Source organism: Urocitellus parryii, chromosome 12, assembly GCF_045843805.1.
Source record: "Urocitellus parryii isolate mUroPar1 chromosome 12, mUroPar1.hap1, whole genome shotgun sequence".
NCBI classification, from domain to species: Eukaryota; Metazoa; Chordata; class Mammalia; order Rodentia; family Sciuridae; genus Urocitellus; species Urocitellus parryii.
Window position 1 is genome coordinate 93,887,054 of NC_135542.1, and position 9,946 is coordinate 93,896,999.

A 9,946-nucleotide genomic window follows, 5' to 3' on the forward strand; every position below is an offset into this window, starting at 1 on the left:
TTTTGGGTGAAGACTAACATTCTGCTGTAGTGTAGCCTGTGTTAATCCAGCAAAGTTTACCACATAATCCTGGAACTGATTCCAAATGTTATCTTGGCTTCATTACTTCCTCACTTCTTGGCTTCACATCTTTCTGTAGGTGAATTATTTTTTATTTTAATAATTATTTTATTTGTTCTAATTACTTATACATGAAAGTAGAATGCATTTTGACACATCATACATAATTGGAGTATAACTTCTTGTTCATCTGGTTGTACATATAATTATATGTGCACATAGGGTAATGTGTGATTTATTCTACTTTCATTCCTACCCCAATGCCCCCCCCCCTTTCACTTCCCTCTGTCTAGTCCAATACCTTTATTTTCACCACCCTCCGCCCATTGTAAATTAGCATCTGCATATCAGAGAAAACATTCAGCCTTTGGTTCTTTGGGATTGGCTTCTTTCTTTTAGCATGGTATTCTCCAGTTCCACCTATTATGGTAAATGCCATAATTTCATTTTTCTTCAAGGCTGGGTAATATTCCATTGTGTGTATATACCACATTTTCTTTACCCACTCATCTACTGAAGGTTATCTAGGTTGGTTCCATAGTTTAGTTATTGTGAATTGAGCTGCTATAAACATTGATTTGGCTGTGTCGCTGTAGTATGCTGATTTTTAGTCCTTTGGGTATAAACCAAGGAGTGGAATAGCTGGGTCAAATGGTGATTCCATTCCAGGTTTTCTGAGGAATCTCCATAGTGCTTTCCAGATTGGTAGCACCAATTTGCAGTTTCTGTGGGTGAATTATTAAGCATTTTGTGCCTCAATTTCCTGAACTACAAAACAAAATTAAAATAATATCTCAATAGGGTACCATGAACATTATGTGATTTACATAAATGTTAAGCACTTTGAACTACACACATAGTGCTCCAAAAAGTGAGCTTTATTTATTATGACATAAAACTTTTATTGCAAATATTAAATATTCCTGTGTTACCAGATCTTGAAGTATGGTATGAGAACCTGCAGGGGGGTGGAGAGGGGATTTCTTGGACATCCTTTTCAGGGGTGAAGCCAAAAACTATTTCTTAATACTAAGAGGTTATTTGCCTTTTCCTTTCTTTCTCAAGGAGATGCAGTAGCTTCTCAGAGCTATTAAAAAATGGATACTATTAATATATATAAGCAGCTAGATGACCCGGTTGTCTTCTATTAGGCTGGACATTAGAAACTTCCCACTAAATTTTTCATTTTCAAAGTTACTTGTCATAAAAATGTTATTTATGTCATCGTGTAAAGTACTAAAATATTATGAAATTCTCATACAATAAATATTGGCATAACCTACAGGAACAAAAGCTTTTTGGATCATTATTATTATTTTTTAGTACAAGGGGACCCAGTGATCTGATGCAATCTCTGAACAAACGTGGGTGCCTGTGACTGCCTCAACATCATACTTTCCGGCCTCCAGACCTTCTTGTGGTTTCCTCTGCCTGGACTGCACTTCTTCCACTTCTGCCTGCAAAAGTCCTACCTCTCCTTCAAGAACGACTAAGGCTGGATCTCTCCTGCAAGTTGGTCTAGGGTTTGCACCCTCCTACGCCACCAGAGCATGTCCAGACCTCCAGGATGGGGCTGGGTTCCTCCACCCCAGGGCGCTCCTCCCAGCACCAGCCTGGCACAGCCAAGTTAACTCGACTAAAAGGTCGGTTCCTGGGCGCTTCTAAACCGGAGGTGGTCGAAGGGTCACCAGGAACAGCTGGTGAAATACAGCCATCACGTGGGTGGAAAGGAACCGCACAGGTACCAGTTTTACAACCTTGCCCGCTGGGCTTCCGGGCACGCCTCGCCGCGTAGGGGCGGAGCCACGCGTCCGAAGAGGGCGTGGCCCCCAGCCCGCGCGGGAAAGGGGCCGGCGCCGCATGCGCGCTCACAGTCGGCGGCCGCGCGCAGCACGCTCAGGGCCGGGATGGCGGCAGCGGCTGGAAGCGGGGCGCCCCGGGAGGAGGAGGGGCCTGGAGGGGAGGCAGCGGCCTCACAGGCTCAAGCTCCGACGAGTGCCCCGGGGGCTCGTCTCTCGAGGCTGCCTTTGGCGCGAGTGAAGGCTTTGGTGAAGGCAGACCCCGACGTGACGCTAGCGGGACAGGAAGCCATCTTCATTCTGGCGCGAGCCGCGGTGCGGCGGGAGTGCAAGGGCACTAGGGGTGGCGGCGCGTGGCCCTGGGGGGCGTGGCTTCCCAGGGGCGGGGCTTGGGACGGCTTGGGCGGAATTTGGGGAGGGAGGAGGAAGAAGAGGGTCTGGGCGGGGTGTGCTGAGCCAGAAAGTGAAAGGGGTGTTTGGCTGCAGTCTGAGGCGTGTGTAATCAGGAAAGGCTGGAGCAGAGGGTCACGCACCTTCATGGGTTGTATTGCTTTGTTAACCACTTTACGAGGGCGCAGAGATCAACTTTAATTTGCAGCTCTCCTGGCTCACATACAACTTGTAGCAGTCTAGTAAAGGAACACGGTGGATTTATGAGTAGGGGGGAAGAGGTACTGGAATGACCTTAGTGAAGTCCAGTACCGTCTTAAGTTTCAGAACCTCCCCACCTGCTTGAGCCCTTCACCTTCTTTTCTTTCAAAAGCAGGAGTCCGTTGATTTTTTTACTTTGTTCATTTGTTTGACAGGAACTGTTTGTGGAGACCATTGCAAAAGATGCCTACTGTTGTGCTCAACAAGGAAAGAGGAAAACCCTTCAGAGGAGAGATTTGGGTAGTGTCTCTGTAGTATCTGGCAGTAGACAGTGGAGGGCTGGGTTAAGCTTCCCCTTTGCAGGTTGAGAAGGCAAAGCAGGTGTTTGATTTCTGACCCTCTGTCTAGCTGCTAACCCTTGCACATGTCCGAAGTTTTCAAATCTTGTACTCCCTGCTATATTGCCAAACTCTTCTCTGATAACTTTCAGAGCAAAGAGAATAAATTCAAGAGTAAAGCAACATGGTAGGAGGATTCCCATTTCCCCTTCTCACTGAACAGTATTTGCCCGGTCTTGACTTTACTCTATTAGGCAGCCAGTATGTAAGATTTAGTGATGGAACAGAATAAATCTCAAGACAGCAAGGGACATATTGTATAAATGCCTAAATCTGTATAAAGCCTTATCCCCTTCATTGTGTGGATTGTGCTAATTTGGAGCTGATGTCCAGATGACTACAGTCAAGTGTCCCTTTTCCTTGTGTTTCAGATAATGCAATAGAAGCTGTCGATGAATTTGCTTTTCTGGAAGGTAAGCTTTTTATCAGTGGAAAATCATTTCCACCTATCTTTTCCATGCTCATGATGCGAGTTCAGCTCTTAAAAACAAATGTTTGGTTCTCTCTTATTTGTACAGAGATAGTTTCTTCTCCTTACTTCCTATTAGGACAGTGAAAACAAACTTGCTAACTCTATTTAGAGTCAGTTTCCCTTGAGGAGTTAGAACTTCTGGAGAACTGCTAACCATAAAGAAGGGAGAGGAAATATGAAGACACATGGTGGACTCAGATGAATTGGAAAGTTTTATACCTGCTTGTGTTTTCCATCCCTAAATATAAATAAATAGAAATTTTGTTCCCTCATCATAACATTAGCCATCAGGAACAATTGCCAACATTCTGTCCATTTTCTTCTTTAGCAATCTGTATGTACTGATTATTATGCATTGAGATTCTGTACTTTGTGTAACTATTTTTTCTTAGGAATTTTAGGTTAACTCTTGTACTAACTAAATCTTGTCATCAAAATAGGAAATACTTGAAGTACTGCATTTTAACTGCTTTCTCAGCTGTTTCTTCTACTGAATTCCTAAGTCTTACTCTTCAATCCGTGTATTCTGATTGAATAGCTTTTCAGAATCCATGTGCCCTCAATTCATTCCCACCTTCACCCTAACAAGGTGTTCTCATTACCTCCTTTAAGCTTCATTACTTTCTGAAATCTTTTCTTCATTTATTTCATTCTTTTTATTCCGTGTTCTGCATCTCCATATCACACTAGGCCTGTGTTGTAGTCTTTTAAATGTCTTTGAAGATCCCTTTCCATGGCCAGCTTCAAGCCTAGATCTTAAGTAATCTTTAATTTGTAGATCTTTGTTCAGCCTCTTTTTCAACCTATTTTTCTTAAAAATAATTTCTCTTAGTTTCGTTTGTTGCTCTATAATCCAGTATGTTGGTGTATTCTGTGTGTGGGTTCGTATGAAGAAAAAGTGTATTCTCCAGTTGTTGGGTGCAATGTCAAGTCTCATTGCATAGTTTATATTTTCTATATTCTTACTGAATTTCTTTTGTCTGCTTACTGTATCAATTAATGAGAGTTGTGTATTAATGTCTCCTATGACTGAAGAATATTTTCACTTATGGTTCTGATCTATTTTTCATTATAGATTTAAGACTGGAATTAGGAATATACAAATTTAAAATAATTATATATTGCTCGTGATAGAACCTTTAATATTTAAAAATTTACCATTGTTACTTCTAGTAATGTTTTTTGCCTTAAAGTCTATTTTGTCTCATGTTATTAAAGTTTGTCAGCTTTCTTTAGTGTTTGTGTTTTTTCCCCTATCTTTTTGTTTTTACATTTCCATATCTTTGTAAGCGCTGTATAATTGGGGATATTAAATTCATACTGACAATCTTTGCCTTTAACTGGAGCACTTAGTTCATTTATGCCTAATTTAATTAGTGATAACAATAGACTTAAATCTCCCATCTTATTTTTTCTGCTTTTCATTTGTCCTATTTTATACTGCCTTTTGTATTATTATTCCTTTTTTTTCCCTCCCTTCCATCTGTTGGGAAATTGTATATATCTATCCTTTTAGGATTAGTTCATTAGTTACTATATGCATGCTTAATTTATCAAAGCCAAAAGTTAGAACCTTTTTCCTCATCCTCAGCAAAATGGAATCTTAGAATCCATTAATGCCATTTATAAACCCTCATCCCTCAACTTAACATGCTGTTATTGCCATGTGTCTTTATCAGCCCACATCAGACATTGTTATTCATGTATGATACAGATAATATATGAGTTTATTCATGTTTACTACAATTTTTGATCTTTTTGTATTTCTTATCCTCCATTTGTAATCCTTTTCCCCCAAATAAGTCCTTTAGAGCTTTCTTTGGTATAGGTAACTGAGAGCTGACTCTCAACTTTCTTTTTTCTTTTTTGAGGGGGAAATGGAAGTACAAAAAGATTTTACTGCTAAATTTAGAATTCTAGCTGTCCTTTTACCATTTTTTGGCTTCCATTGTTTCTGTTGAGAAATCACAGTTTGTCTTTTGAAGGTAGTTTATCCCTTTTTAAGATTTTCTCGGGCTGAGGATGTGGCTCAAGCCGTATCGCGCTTGCCTTGTGTGTGTGCGGCCCGGGTTCGATCCTCAGCACTACATACAAACAAAGATGTTGTGTCCGCCGAAAACTAAAAAATAAATATTAAAAATTCTCTTTCTCTCTCTAAAAAAAAAGATTTTCTCTTTGCCTTTGATTTTCTGAGATTTCACTCTGATGGATAGAAGTTATGGATATGCTCTGGGAAATTCTCAGCCAGTTTCTCTAGACATTGACTCTGCTTTGTTCTTTCTCTGCACTTTTTCTGGGATTTTCACTAAACATACATAAAAGCCCAACCCTAATTTTGCCTTTGTATGATATGTTCTGTGTAATTTTTTGTTTTGGAATTTTCGGTTCTCTCTTCAGTTCTTTTCATTTCCTTTAAACCTCTTTGTTGATTTTCTGTGGATACTCTGAAACTTGTCTTTCATTTATTTAAGTGGTGAATGTAGTTGTTTATTATAGAGTATGTCATGTGTAATATTCCATCTAATATCCAAAGCCTTTTGAAGTTCTTTGTAGTATGTCCAATCCAATATCTAGACTTTTTGAGTTTGTCTTTTTTTAATCTGTTCTTTCTTTTGGTACTGTCTTTACATAGTGGTCATTGCACTGGAAAAAATTATTTGTTGATAATTTGAGATTTTATGGTGATATCTTTCTCCAAAGAAAAATTTTCTTTGCTCCAGCAGGACACCTAGGAACATTATCAGTACAGTACCTCCTTAATGAGATCTAAGACTGAAAGATTCCTGCATCATAGTGGTGACGTAACCTCTGGGCTACAGGTCTGTGAGGAGTCTGATTTAATTTTGGTTACTGTGAGGGTATAACATTATGGGACTCTAGCTTAAAAAAGGATGGGTTACCAGTCCTCCTTACTCAGGCAGACTTTGGGGTTTGGCTATTGATTGGTTCCCTGCCTTTTGAAAATTTTAGATTTGCCTTTTCTTGATTTTTTTAAATGTCTTAAAGATCTTCTCTCATTTATACACACACACACACACACACACACACAGTTGTTACATATATACATGCACATATTTATATATTTTAGCTTTATTAGTTGGTCTCAGCAAGATGTTGTCATTGTCAAAAGCAGGCTATTATCTTTTTAAATTAGAGGTGTTTCTGGCTTGTTTTTACTATGTTCTTTGCCTTGAGTTATCTGTTTTATGCTAGAACTTTTAAAGTAAATTTTGGTCTCTTTTATTTGTGTAGGATTTCTTTAAATTCTCAGTGATGTTTATTCTTTTTAAGAGTGAAAGAATGTGGAGACTGGAAGCTGTGTGTAGTGTAGTGGGGATGGTTGTTGCCTGGCAGCTTTGCTTTAGGATGAGCAGGGTTGTGGTCAGATGTTAACCTGGGGCTTCCAAAGGCCAGTATACAGAATGCTCTGTTGTGGGAGCAGTGTTGTTAGAGGAGCTCTAGTGTCTCCTGATGGTCTGTCTGGCTCTTAAAGAGAGCCCTGTGCTTCTCCCATCCAAGTTAGGTGTAAATGTCTTCACCACATAGAAAAAGTTATGAGAGACATGTGGGGGCAATAGTTTGTGATAGAGAAACATGGGTCATTGTCTCATTTTCCTCTCTGGTCTTTTATAATTCTTGATGACTGAGTCTAGATCCTCCCTATGGTTCTAGGCAGATGGGCTTCCTCTTCAGCTGCAGCCCCCTCTGTGTTCCTTCTGGGTTCATTTTTCTCTCCTCTATTTATAAACTTGCTTCAGGCAGATTTTGATAATTCACTTTTTGTTGTTGTTGTTGTTGTTGTTGTTGGAATCTGTTAACTGCCCATAGGCCCCTGTTCCTTATTGTAGATTTATACCTTTTTTAAACGTTTTTTTCCTTTTGAATGTAATTTTGGGTGGCAGCGCATATAAATTTATGGGCTTGGTCCTACATCTTAAGCTGGAACTATCTAAAAGATTATAAACTCTTTTAGCTTATGTCATTTATTTTATGTCACTTACTCCTTGTATGGTTTTCCTGTATGTTTAGTTACACAACAATTTCTTAAACCTTACCTACCTAATTCTAATTCTCTAGGTTGGTATGCTTAATTTCCAACTGCCCACCCTCTTTAATATCATATTTTTCCCTGAGGAGCTTTTGGATAGATATTCTTCAAAATTAGAATTGCTGCTTATATCAACATCCTTTCTATTTTAACTTTGCTCAGTTTGTTACACTAATCCCGCTTTCGAGGTACCTTGCTTTACATATTGCTCTTTGTATTTTTAGGTACTTTGGATTGATTGCTGAGCTGGACAGTTTTTGAGCCTTCACTGCATTCTTCAGCTTGCCTCTCTGTAGGCCTCAGCTTTGAAGAACAGAATCTCTGCACATGTGCACATCTTCCTGCTCTACCTTTACTTAAGCCGGGATATGCAGAGCTCTTACCTGATAACTTTTCTTTATAAGGTCTTCCACTACTTATGTCTTCCACTTTAGCCCTGGATGCAGCTGTTGCTGCTTGGGGCAGAGATGAAGAAATTGTTTGCATAGGTGGCTTAATGAATGATGAGGACCAGAATAAAGGTCTTTGATCAGCTTCATTCTAGTGTGTTCCATGATCTTGCCTTTGTTCTTGCCCTGTGATTGGAAAGCCACCATGCCCTGGTACAGACCTTCCTGATCTTCCCTGCCAGCCATTTTAAACCACAGTCCTTTCATTATTTTTGTTCTTTGTTCAATGTGGCACCATAATGTGGTTCCAGAATTTATAGAATAGTATTTGTCTTTAGTAGTCATAGATTGAAACTAGTTAAATTTTTTAATTGAGAAATAATTCATAAACAGTTCACCAAAGTGCATAATTCATTGGTTTTTAGTATAGTCACAGATGATGTGCAACTATCACCAATGAATTTTTGAACATTTTCAAATGAATGGAATCACATAATATGAAGGCTTTTGTGCTTTTGTGTCTGGCATTTTTCATGTAGATTTTTTTTTCTTTTTTTTCTTTCAAGCGGTCATGTTTATTTATACCAATAGGTTATATTAGATCATTAGTATGATAACTACATTATTGTTCATGTAGATTGTTTTTGTTTATTTTTTTTAAGATTTGTCCATGTATCAGTACCTTTTATAAAAATTGTGGTAAAGTATACATAATATAAAATTTACTGTTTTAACCATTTTTAAATGTATTTAGCTCAGTGGCATTAAATATATTGTTGTACTACCCTTACCACTATCCTCCAGAATTGCTGACACTTTGGGTGGGGAGAAACAGGGGAAACAGTATGGTGAAGGTTTTATTTATTTTTTGCAAATGTAGAACTTTCCCTTAGAAAGATGTTAACATAGTGGGTGTTTAAATTCCTTTAAATTGTGTAGCTTGTATTCTTAGATTCTGTTTCCAATTCTTAATAACGGCTGAGATCAAAAAGTGAAAAAAAGTAAACTGAAACTTGATACCCATTAGATACCCATTAAACAGTAACTCCTCTTTCCTGTCTCCCTTAGTCACTGGCTAAATTTTTTATTTTTGTGAGAAAGTGTGAGTGACATAGGAAGCAGGCAGAGGACTAGAAAGCAGTGATTAAGGGAAGCAGCAAGAAACCTTGGAGAGCAGTTCTTGAGTATTTCTGGTTGTGGACCACTTTTAAGATACAAAGTCCAGGGCTGGGTGTGGTGGTGCGAGTCTGTAATCCCTTCGATGGAGAAACTGAGGCAGGAGGATCACAAGTTCAAAGCTAGTCTCAGCAATTTAGTGAGGTCCTGAGAACCTTGGCAAGCCCAAAATAAAATATGAAAAGGGCTGGGGATGTGGCTCAGTGGTTAAGTGTCCCTGGGTTCAATCCCCAGTACTAAAAAAAAAAAAAAAAAAAAATACAAAGTCCACAGGATCTTCCCCCTAGAGTAACAATGAGATGCTCAGTCCTATAACATTAAAAAAAAAAAATAAACTTCATTTCAGAATAAGATGATTCCCAGAAAGTTCTTGCACATCCCATACCTAGTTCCCCCATTGCTAGCATCTTAAGGTTACTAGGTACATTTGTTAAGAAATGGCATTTATGGATCACTATTAACTGCACTCATAGTTTTTAGGATTTCACTAATTTTCCCATTCCAAGATCCAAACCAAGATACTATATTGCATTTACTTGTCATGTTTCCTACTCACTGGTTTCTGACAGTGTCTAGTCTTTTCTCAGTTTTTTAATTTTTTTTTTTTTTTTTTACTGCTTTGACATTCTTGACTAATTCTGGCCAAGTATCCTAGATTGTGCCCCTGCCTGGGTTTGTCTATCTGTCTTGTCATTAGTAGCTCCATAACTTTGCATATAATTTTGGATGTTTTACAGACCTTGGAGGCCTGTCTGTATGCCTCTTATTATGGTAAATGGGAGTTTACAAGGGCATGCTGACCTTTTCTCAAGGTAAATTAAAATATAGGTTGCAGCTCAATAGTGGGACATGAAATCAATATAGTGTGTTGCCACCAGCATTTTTTAATATAGCAAGGTGACTGACTGATTGTTACGTTGACATACCATATTGAAAAATATAGACAAGATGTTAGATGCCGTCACCAAAAAGTAAGTAATGCATTTTAAAATTAGCTAGATTTAACCATGTCA

General features: G+C 38.7%; 1 protein-coding gene across 1 annotated transcript; it reads left to right on the forward strand.

Annotated features, from left to right (window-relative positions):
- Nucleotides 1-1,944: 1,944 nt before the first annotated feature.
- Nucleotides 1,945-9,198, forward strand: Pole4 (DNA polymerase epsilon 4, accessory subunit). The gene is made up of 4 exons (XM_026397441.2): nt 1,945-2,174; nt 2,666-2,750; nt 3,220-3,261; nt 7,593-9,198. Exons 1-4 carry the CDS (start codon nt 1,968-1,970, stop codon nt 7,604-7,606), a joined length of 348 nt encoding a protein of 115 aa, XP_026253226.2. The 5' UTR covers nt 1,945-1,967; the 3' UTR covers nt 7,607-9,198.
- Nucleotides 9,199-9,946: the final 748 nt, after the last annotated feature.